This window comes from Lemur catta, chromosome 19 (genome assembly GCF_020740605.2).
Source record: "Lemur catta isolate mLemCat1 chromosome 19, mLemCat1.pri, whole genome shotgun sequence".
Lineage (NCBI taxonomy): Eukaryota > Metazoa > Chordata > Mammalia > Primates > Lemuridae > Lemur > Lemur catta.
The window spans coordinates 20,065,602-20,086,508 of record NC_059146.1 but is presented as its reverse complement, the minus strand read 5'-3'; the positions used below and the strand labels follow the sequence as shown (position 1 = coordinate 20,086,508).

The 20,907-nt window shown below is 38.0% G+C and overlaps 1 protein-coding gene across 4 annotated transcripts in view; it reads left to right on the top strand.

Moving 5' to 3' along the window:
• The first annotated feature begins 6,934 nt into the window (after window positions 1-6,934).
• The window catches only part of LOC123624627 (zinc finger protein 432), a 31,632-nt gene continuing 17,659 nt past the window's right edge, over window positions 6,935-20,907 (top strand). Inside the window, exons 1-5 of one of the 4 annotated variants that reach the window (XM_045532635.1) lie at window positions 6,935-7,000; window positions 8,353-8,558; window positions 11,674-11,800; window positions 12,751-12,846; window positions 18,179-20,191. In XM_045532635.1, coding sequence (XP_045388591.1) covers window positions 8,544-8,558; window positions 11,674-11,800; window positions 12,751-12,846; window positions 18,179-19,899 — 1,959 coding nt within the window. In that variant the 5' untranslated portion in view covers window positions 6,935-7,000; window positions 8,353-8,543 and the 3' untranslated portion in view covers window positions 19,900-20,191. Of the gene's footprint in view, window positions 7,001-7,044; window positions 7,182-7,370; window positions 7,445-8,352; window positions 8,559-11,673; window positions 11,801-12,750; window positions 12,847-18,178; window positions 20,192-20,907 lie in introns of those variants that run through there. The other 3 variants (XM_045532632.1, XM_045532636.1, XM_045532637.1) reach the window with 3 other exon arrangements.

Genomic DNA, 20,907 nt, shown 5'->3' with positions numbered 1-20,907 from the left:
TCAGCGACCCATTCAGAATTGATTTGTTGTGTGGTGTGGATAGTGATTGAGGTGCTCTCTCTCTTGCTCTCTCTCTCATGACTAGCAAAATCAATTTATTCTGAAAATGTTGGATTATGCTTTCTTTCCATTTGCTCTCACTTTTCATTGCTTTCCCTAGGTTAACAACACTTTATCCATTGTGCTGACTTCCACAAAGTACACTGGGAATTTTCTCCATCTCTACACACATCTTGGTGTCTTTAGCAATGAAGCACATGATGAAAGTTAATCTTGATGTCAAAAAATTTCAATGAGGCTTTTGCTCATAGGAATGATTGTTGCCACAATTTAAAGGAAAATGCGCTGCATGAAAGAATAGCCTTCGGGGATTTGGCAATGCGAATAATCTTCTTATCACAGAATATAGTTGGAATCGTGGGCAATTTCTCTCTTCTTTACCATTATCTCTTCCTTTACTACACTAAAGGCAGGTTGAAGTCCACAGATTTGATTCTCAAGCACCTGACTATAGCCAATTCCTTGGTCATTCTCTCTCAAGGAGTTGCTACAACAATGGCAGCTTTTGGGATAAAACATTCATTGAATGATTTTGTATGCAAACTTCTTTTGTATGTTCACAGAGTGGGCAGGGGTATGTCCATTGGCACCACCTGTCTCTTGAGTGTCTTCCAGACCATCACAATCAATCCCATGATCTCCAGGTGGAGAGATCTTAAAGTTAAAGCCTCAAAGTACATTGGCTACACCATTCTTTTCTGCTGGATCCTGTACATGTTGTCAAATTCCATTTTTCCTGTGTATACATTGGTCAGATGGAGCAGCAAAAATATCACAAAGAAAAGAGATTTTGGATACTGTTCTACTCTAGGTCGTGACAAAATATTAGACTTATTATATGCAGCATTATTTGTATTTCCTGAAGTTTTGTTTTCTGTGCTCACAATCTTGTCCAGTGGCTCCGTCATTTTCATTTTATACAGGCACAAGCAGCAGGTCCAACACATTCACAGGACTAATGGGTCCCATAGATTTTCCCCTGAGTCCAGAGCCACCAAAAGTATCCTTGTCCTTGTGAGCACCTTTGTGTCTTTTCATACCCTGTCCTCCATCTTTTCTGCTTGTCTTGCTCTATTTTATAATCCCAGTTGGTGGTTGGTAAATACTACAGCTCTAATTTCTGTGTGTTTTCCAACTGTCAGCCCCTTTGTTCTCATGAGTTGTGACTCCACCGTATCCAGACTCTGCTCTCTCTGGGTGAGGAACAGAAAATTCCCTAACCTTATTTAAAATATGTAAACTGTGTTTTTACACAAAGATCAGTTGTTTATGTCTCATCACCCTTGAAATGTCAATATATAAATTTATGGAAAAGGCACATGTCTTTCTTAGGCAAACCTTAATGGGTATTGGGATCTTCGGCCAGTTAATTGTGGGACCTACATGGGCATGGGGGAGGTGAGTAAAGCAGGCTGCCCTTGTTCTAATGCATAGTATCCTGGTTATAGTAATCTTAATAAAATGCTTCTTAAAGCAAATTAAATGAATTTGGTTCTGGCCTCTCTGGATCAGGAAATAGATTTCCTTTTCTTGTCTTACTGCATTAGCTAGGACTTCCATTACAATGTTACAAAGGAGTAGTGATAATGGACATCCTTGTTACTGAATTGTACACTTTAAGAGTTAATATTATGGTATATAAATTTCATGTCAATAAAACAAACAAAATCATCTAATGGCTGTACGCTGAACTGAAAAAAACAACAACCTAATCTTCTAACCCTGTCCTACAAGGCCTTGGAGATGTGAGTTCTAGTATCCATTGCAATAATAGAGGCAAAAAGATGGGGATAATTATGGCAATGATGATGAAAGAAAAGAAACTGGAGATAATTCTAAGGTAAAATTAACTTATCGTGTTCTCCAGATCTTAGTATTAGACTTATGGGATATTAAAATGTCTACCTAGTTTCACCTTACTGGATTGGTTCCTCATCTTGTATTGCCCCAGTTCTTTTTAGTAGAGAAGGTGTCTCACTCTTGCTCAGGTTGGTCTAGAACCCCTGACCTCAAGTGATCCTCCTGCCTCGGCCTCCCAAAGTGCTAGGATTCCAGGTGTTAGCCACTGCACCAGGCCCTTTTTTCCTTATTAGCTTTTTTGAAGTATAATTGATATACAAAAAACTGCACATATTTAGTGCATCCTCCTTCTACTCCACGTGTCTGTGAGCCGATGAGCCTAGGTGCTCTTTTGTTTGGGATCAGCAGAAAGACCAAACCACTTGCAGGACCTCATCCCAGGCCCATCTCCTAAGCACCACCCATACCCAAATCAAGTCGCTCTTCCTTGCTTTCTGGTGTGAGAAAACAAAAGAACTTTTATGTGAGAACTTTTAAATTATCAAGACTTTTCAATTATCTAAAAATTGTCCCCCTTTTTTGCCTTTAAATACCTGCCACATTCATTATATTTTTAAGATTTCTACTCAGTATAAATTCTCTAGTGAATCTTGAGGTAGACCTCTAACTAAAGGACTTGCCACACTCAATACATGTGGATAGTTTCTCTCCAGAATTAATGCTCTCATGATTCCAAACATGTAAATATTTGGTAAAATTGTTGTCACATTTGGTACACTTTTATGCTTCTCTTCAGTATGAATTCTTCAGTGATGCCAAAGGTCTGAACACTTGATAAAAACCTTATCACATTCATTACATTTGTGTTGTTTCTTTCCATTATGAATTTTACAATTACTTGCAAACTATTATAGGAGTTTTGATAAAAGACCTTGCCACGTATATTACAACATACATACATATGTGTGTGTATACATTTATATGGTTTCTCTCTGGTATGGCTTTTATGAAGTCTCATGAGGTTTGAGAACTGCCTACATGCTTTACCACACTCATTACGCTTGTCAGGTCTTTGCTCAGAATAAATTCTCTGGTAACTAATATGAACTGAATAGTGTCAAAAAGTCTTCTACATTCATTACATTTGTACATTCAATGTCTTCTACATTCAATGGGGGTTTTATGCTGCTGTGTGAGCAATAAGTGATAGACAAACATCTTCCCATATGTATTACAAATGTTGGTTTTGACACTAGGAAAAAAAATCATTCAAAGAGTGAAATTGACAAACAAGTTTTAATATGCTTCTCAACTTGACTACAGTCATACCTTTTCTCTTCAGTTTCAGATCTCTGCAGTTCAGCCAGATGTGGCTGAAAGCTTTATCAAATCCTATTTCCAAAACATTTCATATTCTGTATGGACTACGTCATTTTTTGTTTTTCACAAATTTCTTATAAATGACTTCCCATGTTTGAAATATTGATGTGTACTTTTTCTTACAGAAACACTCTACTTGAAAGGTAAGTTAATACAGGATTTGCTGTCTCGTTGATATTTCATCGTAGTGAAATTTTTATCTTCCATAAGTATTCCTGTGGAATTCTTTTCTTCATATCCACACTTGCTCTCAAATTCCTACACCTATTTTTCTAGACTTCCTTGAAATCAAAATCCTCAATGCAATGGCTTTCATGTCTTCTCAATACCACGGGATTGTATAATTTTCCTCTGCTCTCTTGTAAGAATTTCTTGATCAAAAATCTCACAGAGATATCTGAAAGATGTAAAGAACTATAGGCTTTGTATTGACAAGTTGGAAAACGATTATTACACTAAAAGTCATATCGTAGCGATGATATGTTCTCAAAGTTTACAAATGTTTAGGAATACAAAGTGAATAGATTTTTTGATAAGAAATTATTATATATATTTCCAATTACTTTAAGGGAAGCCTAGTTTCAAATATCCTATAAACAAACCACTCACACTATGTAAACTAAAAAAAGCTCTGAAAGAAAGCATATTTTTCCACCAGTGCTGGCACAACAGCATGACTCATATTTTAAGACAGATATTGCACAAATGCATATTTACTGCATAATTATTGCATGCAATAATTACTGAAGCAAACACTATATAAAGTAATGACAAATCATTCTCAAAACCTTATTTAGGGAATAATTTACCCTTGAGTTCAGACCAGGAAAAACAAAACAAAAAAACCTTATTTAATGAATAAGATAAACGTGGGAATTAAAAAGTGTAAAACTTAAATGATAATAGAAAAATCAGAAAGAATTTAATAAATTACTGTTGGAAGAATAACAAAATATTCTTCTAAATAGTTGCTATAAAACTATATCCATGCAGAATAGGCATTTTGCAACATTAATACTTGGTACATTGTGGTCATATTCCATAATAGATACTGAAAACCATCATCTGTAAATTACAATCAAGCTAATAAATAAAACATTTTTGTCATCCAAGAAAAATCCAATGGGTAAATAACAAGAAACCACAATTATGAAAAATACAGATTGTAGAATTCTAATAATTTCTCCCTTAAGCACAAGATAAAAGACTTATATGCCAGAAGGAGCATACGATATGAGAATTGGAAAACATGTTGAAGAAAACTACCACACAGCCCTAGAAATCTAAATCACACACATCTCCACTGAATTTTGAAATACCGGTTTTGGGTAAATACATAATTTTATAAAGATTGAGAACTGGGTAAAGGTGACATCATGAATATTGTGGCTTAGGGAACTCCAAAGGTGTGTCCATCCATAAAAGAGCAAATAAATTGGCAAAAAACATCAGAATGAACTTTATCAGAATTTTGTAAACTAAACAATTGTTTACAGCAAACACAAAAATAACTAAATCAAGAAAGAGGCAGCTGATTCTCAGTAAGAGCGCTTTGTGACAATTTTACTTAACCTGGCTCCACTTCATTTTCTGCAGGACAACAGCAGCCCATAATCCTAGTACAGGTCCTTTATAACAGACCAGAATTTATTCTCAGAGAATTGTGATTTTGGCTTTGACCTGCCTGGTGATCCCTGAGGAACTGGCTCAATGTGTTGGTGCTTCCCAAGTATGTCCATTATCATATTAAAACACAAAAGACTAATTACTTCTGCTAAAGCCAAATATTGCTTGACTATATTCATTTTGATGTTTTTTTCTCAAGAGATATAGCTAAGACACAAAACTAAAGTATATAAATGAAAAATACCTTCCCTGTGTTTTAACCAGCTGACCAACTACAATGCCAAGATAAATATCAGATAAAATACACTTTATGTTAAACAGATTATTGTAATTAGTATTATTTTAAATTCTAAATTGTACATATCCTATGTGCAATTTCCTAGCATTATTACTAAATGGTGCTATACAGGCCAATAGTGCATGCAGGGACTATTCCAGTATCTCAGTTGAGGCACTGCACCAGTACAGTAATCATGGTGGATGTGAGAGGTGGTTGGAATTGAGATAACTTTTTTTTTTTTTTCTGGCTGAAGGATAACTTTTATTATTTTTATGTTTAGAAAACAACAGTGTACATTTAGCCCACTTTAGTGGCAAGTTCCTTAGCCTTTGTCTTTTCAGCTTGGCAATGCGAGCCACAGATATTGGACCTAGGATGTTGCCTCCCCAGTGATGACAGATCTCATCGTATTTGTTGTTGTAGAGATAACTTTTAAAGATGGGACTGAAAAAAAAAAATATGGGACTGACTTCCAGCTTTGACTTGTGGTTATATGACTTTATCAGGTGCATTTTGAGGGTTATAATGGCCTATGGGCTTGCACATTATGTGACCAAGTAGGTGAACCTAGGGCTTGAATGAGTGTTCTCAAGATCTCTGATTCCTCAGGATGAGTGAGCCTACAAGTTCAGGGTTGGGATAGGAGGAAGAGAGCAGGAGAATATGAGATGGAGCAGGGCTAGAAATGCAAATGGCTGCTTACAAATGGCTGGCAAAGACTTCTTGATGAGGTGGTTTAGACACCATAGGACTGTGGGAAATCCAGTTCTTTAAGGTGATTTCTATTTTTTGCACACGAATGTTCACAGAGGTATTTCCAATATCCAAAAAATGAAAAGAACTCGAATGTCTATCAGTTGATGAATTATTGAATACATTTTGGAATACTCATACAATGTGATACTAAGCAACAAAAGGAACAGAGTATTAATACATAAAAACTGATCAATTAAAAAAATTATGCTGTGTGAAAGAAGCCAGATAAAAAGAGTGCATACTGTATGCTTCTGTTCAAAATATGCAGACTAACCTAATGACAGAGGGCAGTTCAGTGGCCGCTTGTTTTATAATCCCGGCAGGGTAAGGGGCATGGTGGTGATGAAGCTGGAAAGATGGGTCACGAAGTCCACCTTTTCTGTTCACTTTGTGATCGCTGCATCCCCCCTACCATCTCACTTTTCCATATCTTGTTTTTCTTCTAAACGCACTGGATGTGACAGTTCCACTCCCAGGTCTCCAGAGACCACTTGTTCTGCGTTACAGACACTGAACTTCCCCTAAGATGGCCGCGCCCACTTAACTATTTCTTTTTTTGGGCTAGCTTAAGTTTTTATACGGCCTCTAAAACGTTTCGCATTTAGAATAGTGATTGAGATGCCCCAGTGGTTAATTTCCCACCGAATTAAGACGTCACAGCCGTAATGGCTAAGAATGTATGTCGCGCCTGTGGCAGCGATGGGCTCCCGTCTTTGAAAACCAAGGAGAAGGCGACCATCTTATTTCTGTGCCCTCTCCGTTCACAGGACTTCAACCCCACGCCGTGTTTGCTTTGTGAGAACTCATGCCTCTGACAAGCTTTCCATTTTCCCCCAGAGCTGCAGTGCTTGCAAATCGGACCGTTCCAGACGCCTCTCAAGGTCACAGGCACCAAAGCAGCCCCTTTGCCTCTGTACGCCACGTATTCAAAGATGGCCGCCCCCAAAGCTCCAAGGCGACGCCGGCGCGGGCGTATTACCTCATAAAGAAAAGCCGGAAGCCAGTATGCCGTTCTCATAGAAACGCAGCGCACCCTCATCGGAGATAGCTGGAGAAGGAGCTGGGCAAGCGGACCTTAAGTGGAAGAAGTTTAGGGAAGTAAGTTCAGTCCTTAAGAGCTACCGGTTCAAGAGAGAGTCAGTGCGTGGGTTAGGCCTTGGGTCAGTCCGTGGAAAAGGCGGAGAGAAGGAGCGTTCTGAGGGCTTCTACCTAGGTTTTTGCTAGTGCGAGGCGATGGAGGTAGCGCACGGGGGCGGCTGTTGTTTTGCGAGGGGAGCAGGTAGGAGTCTGTAATGGGATTTCTGCGATGGGATGTCTTTGGGAGTCAATCATGAGAAGCTCTGGTGGTCATTGATTAAAGGTCTGAACAGATCAACGACCGAGAAGAGTCCTAAGGTCAGGGAATAGGGTCTTCGCAGGTCATTCTGCTTGTAGGACTCGGTGATTTGAGAACTGGTGGGATGGTGTTTGTCATCGAATGCAGTGTCTGTTTCGGATTCTGGGTTAATTTGGGGTTCAGTGATCCAGGAAATATTAAGAGAGGTCAGTGTGCGTGTGAATATAGTCCAAGTTTTCGTGTTAATCTGGTGGGGTGGTGGTCTTTTGCGTACCAGTGATTAAAAGCTGAAGACTTGGAGTAGGAGCCCTGGCTGGTGTTGTGTCCCTGTGTCTTAAGCTCAAACTTAGGCTGCTGGAGCAGCTTTGATGAACGTTAACATTCCCTAAAAGCTTCAGGTCCAAGTCCTTCCTCCATGACAAATTTTCTAATCCTCTTTGGCCACCCACAATAACCCATCTTCCTGAAGCCACAGAAATTAACGGGTTATTTTTTGGGAAGGGGAGAGGGATAAATGATTCACCATATCTAAAATTAATATCCTTTCTATTTGACAGTCTGTTTTTGTCCTTCCTCTTGCACGTTTACTGCATATTTTTTAATGGGTGTTTCCTTTTAGGTTCTATAGGTGAGTATATAAAGGTTGCTATTTTCCTAGCATTTATATTTTTGAATTGTTTTTTAAATTTATATTTATACCTCATATTCCTTCTCTATTCTCTTCCTCTTTTTGGTGTGTTCATTGTCCCTCATATTGCAGTGTGTATATAAACAATTTAAAAGTGTATATAAAGACTTTTAAAGAGGTATAAGGGCAACATAATTTAAAGGAAACATTTACAATTCCTCACCATCCATATGGTCTCATTTCTAAAATTGATCTGAGAATTACCTACTACTGAGGCATGATGCTGTGCTGATTCTCCTTTGACAACTCCCCTTTCACATTCATGCTACTTCCACACTTCACAGAAGAAAGGCATTCCTCCCACACATTGAGGGTCTTCTGTTTCATTGGCCTGAGGGGACCAAATAAAGAAATATTCAGGGCCATGCGTTAAGGTGAATGTACAACAAGAGGGAATGTACCCCTGAAAGTTGTTTTGCTTTTTAGCCCACAGGTCCTGGCTACCGTGGGGAGAGGCAAGAAGTGAATGAAAAGAGGAGGTTCCAGGACCTAGAAATCATCATTTCTGGGGATACCCTTGACCAGTGACTGCGTTGCTCACCAGAAATTTAGGACATACCCAGAAGAGACAAAGATAGAGTAGCCCGGTTGCTGGTCATTTCCCGCAGCAGAAGAAAATGATCAATGCCCAGGTGACTTTTGTCTGTTTTATTCTCTCCTTTATTCCTTAATGGATTTGTATAGGCCCATAAGAAATCATTTCAGAGTCTAGAGAGAAATAAACTTTGAATCTAACTCCAACATCATGGCAAAGTAGGATCAGGAATGTAGTGTTCATATGATTCCTACTAAATGACTGATGTTGGAACATAATGCATGACTAGGGGATCTTTTGGTTTATATTAGCTGTCAGCTTGTGTCTTATATTGACAGCCAATACAAGAGATCATGCTGAGCTATATGATATACAGTGACTGTGAAGAGAAAGCAGATTCCTCAGGGGATGTCAATGTTTCATGGCACTTAGGTCTCAAAAGAAATTTGATAGTTTTCCCAGAGATGATATGGTGGACATAGTTTTGAACTATCCTGTTAATAAAGGCAGAAGAAGATTTTTTACTGCTGTTTATTACAGGGTTCTTCAGAGACTCCTATGGTAATAGACTAAGTAAAAACTGGACACAATTTCTCAGGGGACCAACGCAAGGACACTTAAAGGACTCAGCCTTGTGCCTAAATGACCTAGGAAAATGGAAGGATTGTATGGTTTTCACCTATCCTGAAGAGGTGACTCAACTGGCATTTAACCATAGATATAGATATGGCATTAGGGAGTTGCAAGAAATGTTGTCTGGTAAGGACTTGAGTTGTTGGGTGCCATGGCATTTGCTTTATAACTTTATCTCATCTCAGAATATACAGAATCCTTCCACATTTTCAAATCCAATTCTCACCTGCTTTTATGGCTTTTATGTTTTCATAATTATACAAATTACTCATGGATACATTATAAAGGAAAATAGTTCTAATGAGGTACACACTAGCAAAAAAAAAATAAATTTCCTCTTTATAACTTGTTTACTAATCCTCTATATATTATTTATATATATATGTATATTATACATGGTAGTATATATCATACTTGCTGTCACTAAACTGTGTGTGCATATACATATGTACGTGTATTTACAGATGTATATATATTTACTGTGTACATAAACACATTTATTGTGACTTATTTTTTTGTTTCAATGAAATCATACTCCAAAGAACATAACCTGTTTGCCACTTTAGAGGGTATAGTTTCAGCATCTAAAGAAATAATGGAATAATGACTATAATTAGTTGAAGAATATTAACTATAAAAAATTCCATTTGTCTAAAGTCATACTCAAAAAAATGAATTAAACTGTGTAAAGCATTTAGATGAGTACCTGCCACAAGGTGACTGATATGTGGGAACATTCATGACTTAAATTATTGCCAATATTTAAAAATATGACATAATCAAATGGTATAATTTTTAGCAATCTGAATAGTCTGATATTCTTTCACTTTATTTTGCATTTTCCTCATCACAGGTGAGGTGGAAATCCTTGTGTATTTATTGGTCAGCTGAATTTTTTCCCTCGTGAAATGCCTGTCTGTATAATTTTTACATTAAAAAACATTTTTCTTACTGATTAATAAAAGGTGTTTGTATCTGCTATATATTGATCTTGTTTATTGCAAATATATTTTCAGCCTGTCATTTTTCTTTAGCTTTGTTCATAGCTTTTTCAACGCAGAAATTTAAATTTTTCCTCTCATAAAATTTGTCACTTTTTTTCCTTTATGGCTTTTGACATGAATATATTTCATATATGCCTCTATTTCCTTCATAGATTCTTTTGCTTTCTGGTTAGGACTTTAAACAGGAAAAACTTACTTTTGAGTGTGAAATTAGGTAGAAACCTAAGTTTTCTTTTTTCCAAATAGATTTATTTCTCATGTGAAATAATTTATAACAGAATGTGATAAGATCAGCAGCATTAGGAATTTGTAGCCTCTACCAAGTCTGCTCTCTTCTCTTTGTACTAATCTCTGCAATAACATGGGGATAAATTATTCCATCAGTTTTTGTCTAGATCTCCCTGCCTCAAGTTCCCACGCTGTCATGTAATTACAAGCCATGTTGAGATAGGATAGTGGCAGTTCAGTTGATTAGGAAGGTCTCAGTTCATTCTTTGGTGGCAGTCAGGGCTAGGCTACATTGCCACAGAATCAGAACATTGCAGATATTATTCCACACTTTTCTGGCTTCTATTGTTTTCGTGGAAAAGTCAACTATCAGTAAATTTTGTCTTTCTTTTATGGTAATGCATCCTTTTCTTCTAATTGTTTTCATAATCTTATATTTGCATTTCGTGTTCTACGTATAGTTTCAGTTTGATGGGTCTAAATACAGATTGCCTGCTTGGCTTTGCTGGTTTACTAATTCTGAGTTATAGGGTGTTTAATCAGTTCTAAAAATTTCTCATTCTCCAGATCTTTGTAAATTCCTTCCCTTATTTCGATATAATATTTCAAAAACTATGTATAGGCATATGTTAGACCTTACTGTATTCTCCATATTTATTCAAATCTCCTTTATATTTTCTATCACTTTGTCTCTGCTTCACTTTTCAATTTTTTTAATGTACATTCCAGTTCACTATTTATCTCTTCAGTATATCTAATATGATAACCTTTCTGTTAACATATATACATGTGTCTATATACATATATACACATGCATATGTGTATGTTATGTACATGTATATTTAATATATATTTGCAAGATTTTTTTCTCAATTTGACTAATATTCTTTAATAGTTTCTTGTGCTTTTTATATATTTCTATTTTTTAATCCATTCAGTAATGAAACACTTATTTAGTATCCTGTGATTCTTGCATCTAGAGTTTCTTCATGTCTTATGCTGGAATTAGCTGGGAAGGATTGCAGTGAATATAGCAATATATCATATATGTGATTGTCACTTGTGTATAATTTCTTGACTGGTCAGTAGATACTGAAATTAAAAATTATATATAAAACTGGTTTTTACTGAAAGGCTTTGATATAAAATACTTTGTTGAATGAATGGGGCACTGCATAATTATAGAATACTTGGAGATTGATTCTATGACAATGTATTACAAACTACAATAGGCTTCTAGATGCATGCAGTTTATATGGTTAATATGAGCAGAACAACTTCTTTCACATTCCTTCCATGTCAATAAAAGAGAAACACTTCATATTAAGCAGGACTCTGATTTTACAGGAATTGCTGACACTGGAGGATGTGGCTGTGGAGTTCACCTGGGAGGAGTGGCAGCTCCTGGACCTTACTCAGAAGAATCTTTACCGGGATGTGATGTTGGAGAACTACAGCAACCTGGTGTCAGTGGGTGAGGACAGCTGCCCTGTGTTACTCAGAGGTTGCCCAGACTGTGGTCTTTGCTTTCTTAGCCGTTTATCCTTGGAAGTCATTGCACTGCTCTGAAGAGCAGATTTGTACTACATCCTCTGGCTTCTGATAAAAGGATACACAGTCACCCCTTGGTATCTTTGGGGCATTCGTTCCAGGACCCTCCATGGGTACCAAATCCACAGATGTTCAAGTCCTTATATAAAATAGCATAGTATTTGCATATAACCTACACACATCCTTTTGTATACTTTAAATCATTTCTAGATTACTTATGATACTTAATATAATATAAATGCTCTGTAAATAGTTGTTATACTATATTTCTTATTTGTATCACTTTTTTTTTTTTTTTTTTTTTGAGACAGAGTCTCGCTTTGTTGCCCGGGCTAGAGTGAGTACCGTGGCATCAGCCTAGCTCACAGCAACCTCAAATTCCTGGGCTTAAGCGATCCTACTATCTCAGCCTCCTGAGTAGCTGGGACTACAGGCATGCGCCACCATGCCCAGCTAATTTTTTCTATATATATTTTTAGTTGTCCAGATAATTTATTTCTATTTTTAGTAGAGACGGGGTCTCGCTCTTGCTGGTCTTGAACCCCTGACCTCGAGCGATCCACCTGCCTCGGCCTCCCAGAGTGCTAGGATTACAGGCGTGAGCCACCGCACCCGGCCCTGTATCACTTTTTATTGTTGTATTGTTATTTGTTATTGGGTTTTTATCAAATATTTTCAAACTGCAATTGGTTGAATTCACAGATGTGGAATCTGCAGATATGAAGGCTGACTATAATCTACCCTCTCCTGAGAGAAAAGCCTCTACATTTCAGATGTGAAATCCGTCTAGTTCTTAAAATGTAACATTCTTTCATGTTATATGCACCAGCCCAATTCATTGTGTCTAAGTCTTCTATCATTTCCAATAAACAGGTTATCAAGCCAAGAAGCCAGATGCACTCTCCAAATTGGAACGAGGAGAAGGACCATGGACAATAGAAGATGAAATGTGTAGTCGAATCTGTCCAGGTGAGTGAGAACCAGCAAGATGCGTAGCTGCAGAAGTCATATTACAGTCAATCAGAGAAGGCTGTGTGAGTGTCTCAGGCATAGAAACAGTGCCTCCATGTATCTCTCTTCCCATATCAGAACTTTTAAGTATTTAGAGGGAAATATATCCCTTTTTTCTTTCCTTAGATCTGATCTCTGCTTATGTTATCTTCCATCTTAATTTTGGTTTGTTTGCCTAGTTTTTTTCTTCCTTGGATTCTATTATCTTCCCCTTTATATCCTGTCACAGTGTCTTTGCCTGTTCATTCCACTTCCCTGGCTATTAAATTCCACCTTCTAGGCCTTGCTCCACAGAAAGATCTTTGAGTTAATCACTGTCTTCTGACTATTGCACTTTTCTGCCCCATTGAGAAATACTAATTTCTCTAACATCCAACTTCACCTTGTATATTGTGCCCTCACAGTAACCTGGTCTCTTACTGCATTTATCTGGCTCCTTAGCTTCTCTGCCCACCCCCAACCCCCTCTGAGGTTCCTCAATGGTTCCATTTTCTTTACTGTTCTCCTAATCCTTGTAATTCTCCTTCATTCATTAACTCTTTACGTTCTCTGGATAAGACTCCCAGATTGACATCTCCCTTAATATTGTCCAGCATATACAACTGGCCTATAATTTCCTATTTCCTGTGTGAGGAATAGGAGTCATCTTCCCTCCACAGAAAACCTTTCACCTTTTCCATCTTATTTTAAGGTTACAGTCTCCTTTAGTACCATACATCATTTATTCTGTCCATGCTGGTGTTATGTTGAATGTCCTGTACCTATGGAATTCTCTTCTTAAAGGTCTCTGTTGTTTCTGTTTCCTCTTTTACTAGAAGGGACTGTTCTACATAAGTTCCAGTCCAACCTAGGTCATAAATTATGTTTGTCTCAGAGAACTTCCTTGTACAATTGATATTTCTGATTTTCCTTTAGTTCATCTTAGACATTAGCATTGTACTCATTTTCCTAAATTGTTTTTCTCATTATATATTTGTTTTTTTAAAAAGAGCTTTATTGAGATAACTTACATACCATACAATTTGCCAATTTAAAGTTTACAATTCAGTGCTTTGCAGTATATGAAGTTACATAACCAACACCACAATTAATTTGGGAAGATTTTCACTGACTGCATCACTTTAAAAAAAAAAGTTCTTCCCAAGCCTCCAGCCCTAGGCAACCACTAATCTACTTTTATCTATATAGATTTGCTTGTTCTGGATGTTTCATTTAAATAGAATCAAAAAATATATGGTCTTTTGTGTCTGGCTTATTTCATTTAGCGTATTTTTTGAAGTTCTTCTATATTTTGGCATGTATCAGTACTTCATTCCTTTTTATTGTTGAATAATAATCCATTATATGGATATACCACACTTTATTTATCCATTCATCTATTGATGGACATTTGGGTTGTTTCCATTTTTTGGCTTTTACGAATCATGCTGCCAAGAACATTCATGTAGGCTGGGCGCAGTGGCTCACGCCTGTAATCCTAGCACTCTGGGAGGCCAAGACCGGCGGATCGCTGGAGCTCAGGAGTTCGAGACCAGCCTGAGCAAGAGCGAGACCCCATCTCTACTAAAAATAGAAAGAAATTATCTGGCCAACTAAAAATATATATAGAAAAAATTAGCCGGGTATGGTGGTGCATGCCTGTAGTCCCAGCTACTCGGGAGGCTGAGGCAGTAGGATCGCTTAAGCCCAGGAGTTTGAGGTTGCTGTGAGCTAGGCTGATGCCACGGCACTCACTCTAGCCCGGGCAACAGAGCAAGACTCTGTCTCAAAAAAAAAAAAAAAAAAAAGAACATTCATGTACAACTTTTTCATGAAGATATATTTTCATTTTTCTTGAGTATTTACCTAGGAGTAGAATTCCTGGGTTATACATGGTCGAGGGCTGTGGTGTCCAATCCTCAGGCCTGTTAGGGACTAGGCTGCAGAGCTCTGCCACACCCCTACCCATGGAAAAATTGTCTTCCATGAAACTTAGGAACCAGAGGCCGCACAGCAGGAGGTGAGCAGTGGGCAAGCAAGCGAAGCTTCATCTGTATTTATAGCTGCTCCTCATCACTCCCATCACTGCCTGAGCACTGCCTCCCCCTCACATCTGTGGAAAAATTGTCTTCCATGAAACCGGTCCCTTGTTCCAAAAAGGTTGGGGTCTAGGAGGAGTCCAAATGCAGTGTTTCTGGTCATCCTCTCCCTGTGGTCATCCTTTCCCTGTGGACTCATGGATGGTGTTACTTCTTCCTGGCCACAGTATGTGACAATATAGACAGAGTATTGCCAACCGGGGAAGCTCACTTGAGCCTTTGGTGTCCAAAGTTTTTACTGGGGCTGAATCACATACTGCCCACCTGGCTGACCTTTAGACTCCAGCCTCTCTCAGAAATTGGGCTACTACCTACAGTCTCCAGTTCCTCTAAAGGTTGGAGAGGTATGGCATGGCCCAGAGCTCCTATCATAAATCACAGTTAGACTATCCAGTGGCCAAAGCCACTAGGCAAACAAAGACACTCCTGTGGGACAGAACATTCCAGAAGCCTAGAGATTTCCTCCCAGTAGCCAAGGGCAAAGGCTAGACTTCTCTTTGGGGAGGTTAGAGCTTCACTACACAGGAGGTTACTGCAAAAATGAAAAAAATAAATATTAATTTAGAAATATAGAGGAGATAGAGTGTATGGTGGTATATTCAGAATTAGAATGAGTGTATGACATTGATGATATATATCTAAATTTGAAGTAGGAAAATGATGGCATGAATTAAGAATAAAGGCGTGCAATAGGCATGAAATGTGCAAGGCTGTGGGGTTGTCTATCAAAAGATTGGCCTGAAGTCAACCCATTAAAGGCCAGTGTTAGAAGGTATCTGTTGGGGAACTAGTGGAGGTCAAATATGGATAAATGGAATACTCATGGTAATGTAAACTCTTATTTGCCAGGATTAGTTTAGATTTTATATGTGCATAATTGAGGCAGCATGGTGGAGGGTTGGTTTTGTATTTTTGTCTTTTTACATCTAGGTAGTCTTACCTTTCATCTAGGTGACAGCAATGTAAATGACCAAATGTTCCAAGAAAAACTGAAGGTAAAGTTGGCACAACCTTGGTCCAGAGGAAGTTTATCCTTTAGCACAGCTTAACTGACGCTGAGACATAAATATAGTATTACTAAAGTAGATGCTGTTGGTGGCAAAATGAGGGAACACTGAAATGGGAAAAATTGGATATGACTTCTCTACTGCACGCAGAATGTGACTGAAGAAGGTGACAGTATTTATATCTTATCCAGCACCATGTTAGCTTTTGAAAATGAGTGCATGGTACACTGGCCAGTTGCAAAATTCCCTAACAATCATTATTTTCCTATTTCATTGTGAATGAACATATGACAACATGACACAGGCAGACCAAATATTGGAGTATTGATTATAGGAGCTGTCTACTAAATGTCATTGATGTTTTTGGAAAGCTAGTTTGATGGTAGTCTACACATTGAAGAAGGGCAAATTTAGGAATAAGATTACCATACAAGAGGATCTCAGTTCACTTTAACAGAGTTTGTTTCTTCTAAGAGGGCTTAATGACTCCCAAAACTCTAAATGTTGGAACATCTAAAACCTTGGTTCTAGGCCGGGCGCGGTGGCTCACGCCTGTAATCCTAGCTCTGGGAGGCCGAGGCGGGTGGATCGCTCGAGGTCGGGAGTTCGAGACCAGCCTGAGCAAGAGTGAGACCCCGTCTCTACTAAAAATAGAAAGAAATTATCTGGCCAACTAAAAATATATATACAAAAAAATTAGCCGGGCATGGTGGCTCATGCCTGTAGTCCCAGCTACTCGGGAGGCTGAGGCAGTAGGATCGCTTAAGCCCAGGAGTCTGAGGTTGCTGTGAGCTAGGCTGATGCCACGGCACTCACTCTAGCCCGGGCAACAAAGTGAGACTCTGTCTCAAAAAAAAAAATAAATAAATAAATAAAACCTTGGTTCTATACTTTACTCAACTTTCATTCTACATGTCTTAACAAGATGTCATCTAGTTCTCTTTCCTTCCGTCCGTCCGTCCTTCCTTCCTTCCTTCCTTTCTTCTGTTTTGCTGTGTTGTCGGGGCTAGAGTGCCGTGGCATCAGCCTAGCTCACAGCAACCTCAAACTCCTGGGCTCAAGCGATCCTCCTGCCTCAGCCTCCTTCGTAGCTGGGACTACAGGTGTATGGTACCACACCCGGCTAATTTTTCTATTTTTAGTAGAGACAAGGTCTCACTCTTGTTCAGGCTGATCTCCAACACCTGAGCTCAAGGGATCCTCCCACCTCGGCCTCCTAGAGTGCTAGAATTATAGGCGTGAGCCACCACGCCCAGCTTAGTTCTCTTTTCTTGAATAATATGTATATACTGATTATTTTCACACTGCCTTCTCCATTTATACCTCCAAGCAGATACTTGATATCTGTACTACATATCTAATAATCATCTCAAAGTTTATGTTTTACAATGTATACTTTATCTTACATGTTCTGGACTGCAGTATAATATTCCCAATCTCACTATAAGATGCTTTCACTTACCCAGTGGCTCAAGCCATATAGTTAGTAAAGTAACCCTTGATTCCTTACTTTTCACTAACCACTCTCCCCATTGAATTCATCATTTAACTTTGTCTCTTCTTTTTGGAAATATATACTGTTTCCTCAACCTCTCACCATCTCCACTGCTCCTTTGAACCACAGTTAACAAATTCCAACTCTCTTCTTTTTTAATTCCTTCTTGTTTATTCAGTTTTCCCTAACTAGAATTTGACATCAGTGAAAATAAGTCATATTTTGTATATCCCAAATACCAGCAGAATGCCTTGTTCATGGGAGCCATTCAATAAATATTTCTGGAGAGAATAAATACAACCCTTACCATTTTGGATTGGTTGTCTCTTCTGCCTTTCTGGTCTGGTATCTCCCCAAGTTTTATGAAATAGTGTTCCTCCTAACCTGTTGTTTGCTTTTAATAATGACTTGCTGTATTTTACTATATCTGCATATTTTGTAAGGTCCTATTTAGAAAGCAGTCAAATCTATACAGATTGTCAAATGCCTAACCTTATTTGTCCACAAATTGCTTTTACTTTTTGTTTTTATTGTGTTTTTAACCAAAGTGTAAGCAATAAGGAACATTTATACATGGAGTTGCTTGTATATTGTTATCATAGTGTTGTCACTAAAAAGCCCTATTTAAAAACACTGAGGAATTTTTTTCTAAAAAAACAGTTTTATCCCCAAAACAAAATTATGAAAGGATTCATTCTCTTCTTTCCTAGAAAACAACAAAGTTGATGATCATTTGCAGGGTCACTTGAAAAATCAAAGAATACTTAAGACTATGGAACAATACCACGAACACAATGCATTTAGAAATATTGTTCCTCAAACCAAAAGTAATTTTTCTTTCAGGGAAAATCATGGTGTGTTTGAATTATATATAAAAACTCTGAAATCAAATTTAAGTTTAGTAGACCAGAACAAAAGCTGTGAAATTAAGAATTCTACTAAATTTAATGGATATGGGAAATCATTTCTTCATGATAAGTATGAAGAACTTCATGCCGCAGTTAAATTCTCTGTAAGTCCAAAACGCAATAGCACTAAATCCCAAGTCATTAAGCATCAGAGAACTTATGAAATAGAGAAAACCCATGTATGCAGTGAATGTGGAAAAGCCTTTGTCAAGAAGTCTCAGCTCACTGATCATGAGAGAGTTCATACAGGAGAAAAACCTTATGGATGCAGTATGTGTGCAAAAGTATTCTCCAGAAAGTCCAGGCTCAATGAACACCAGAGAATTCATAAAAGAGAGAAATCCTTTATATGCAACGAATGTGAAAAAGTCTTTACCATGAAGAGCCGTCTGATTGAACATCAGCGAACTCATACTGGAGAGAAACCCTATGTATGCAATGAATGTGGAAAAGGCTTCCCAGGCAAGCGTAATCTCATTGTACATCAGCGAAACCATACTGGAGAGAAATCCTATGTATGTAGTGAATGTGGGAAAGGCTTCACTGGGAAAAGCATGCTTATCATTCATCAGCGAACTCATACAGGAGAGAAGCCCTACATCTGTAGTGAATGTGGGAAAGGCTTCACCACGAAGCACTATGTCATCATACATCAACGAAATCATACAGGAGAGAAACCATTTACATGCATTGAATGTGGGAAAGGCTTTACCACGAAGAGCCGTATGATTGAACATCAGCGAACTCATACAGGAGAGAAACCCTATGTATGCATTGAATGTGGAAAAGGCTTTCCTAGCAAGAGTAATCTCATTGTACATCAGAGAAATCACAGAGTAGAGAAATCATATCTATGTAGTGAATGTGGAAAAGGCTTTACTGTGAAGAGCATGCTCATCAGACATCAGCGAACTCATACTGGAGAGAAACCCTACATATGCAATGAATGTGGGAAAGGCTTCCCCTTAAAGAGTCGGCTGATTGTACATCAGCGAACTCATACTGGAGAAAAACCTTATAGATGCAGTGAATGTGGGAAAGGTTTCATCGTGAATAGTGGGCTGGTGTTACATCAGCGAACTCACACTGGAGAGAAACCCTATAAATGCAATGAATGTGGAAAAGGTTTTGCCTTTAAGAGCAATCTTGTTGTACACCAGCGAACTCATACTGGAGAGAAACCCTTTATGTGCAATGAATGTGGAAAAGGCTTCACCATGAAACGATATCTCATCGTACATCAGCAAATTCATACAAGAGAGAAATCTTATATATGTAGTGAATGTGGAAGAGGCTTTTTCATGGAAACTGAGCTCATTTTACATAAGCAGATTCATACTGGAGAGAAACCTTATGCATGCAATGAATGTGGTAAAGGCTTCACTGTGAAAAGCCGTCTAATCGTTCATCAGCGAACTCATACAGGAGAAAAACCCTTTATATGCAGTGAATGTCAAAAAGGCTTCTCCTCAAAGAGAAATCTCATTGCCCATCAGCGAACTCATAATGGAAACAAACCATAACAGTGCAGTGAACATGGTCATGCTTTCAGGAAGAAAATATGTCTTGTACAACATCAGAGATTTCATACAGGATAGACTTCCTTATGTGTACTAAATCCTATTTCAAAATCCAGTCTCATTATCCACCAGGGTAAATACAGTCAATGTTGTAAAGCCTGCAACATGAATTCAAGCTCCAAATTCTTTGATGCACACAATGTATATCAAATAACTCAGAGTGTACAGATTCAGTGATTGGGGGGGACCTTTCTCTCATTTGTTAGCCTTTGTTAAAATTATGACAATGCACACAAGAGAAATGTATTGAGTACAGAATCCTTTGCAGAGAATCTGAACTGATTACATGTAATTGAACTCATTCAGGGGGCAAACCATGTTAGTACTGTGAACTCATTAAACATCATTGTGCTCCTAGCATAGGTGAAGATAGTGTAGCCTGTTGCTAGATTTTTCACCCTTGGGAGTTTACAGAATTTGCATAAGAGTAAATTTTAATGAATTCAGAGAATGTGCTAGTGCCTTCAGTGTTCAGTTACCTCAAATTGTATGTCAAAATAAACATGTAGGTAAAAAAACCCTGATACTTCCAATGCAAAAAAGTCTTGAAACATTTCTGAGTAATTGTATGTCTTGAAAAGTGTATGCTGAATTAAGTCTTATAAATGGGGAGACTAGGAAAGCCTTCCATGAGAAGAAAGCCCTTATCTCATGAGTGAGCTTATACATACGAGTGGCGTAATGCTCATGAGAAAGCCTTTGCCCCAGAAATAAATCCTTGATGGTTGACAAATATTTCACACTAGAGAAAAAATGTAAGATGGCAATGAATATGGTAAGATTTCAGTGAAACATTTTGTCTCATCATCCACCATTACTTCATATAGAAATAAAACTTATGAACACACTAAATGTAGAGTAACTTTAGCCAAGTGTCAGAGAATTCAGGAAGTAAAGAAGTCTTACCACAAATCTAAACTCACCATACACCTGATGTCCATTTCAGACAGG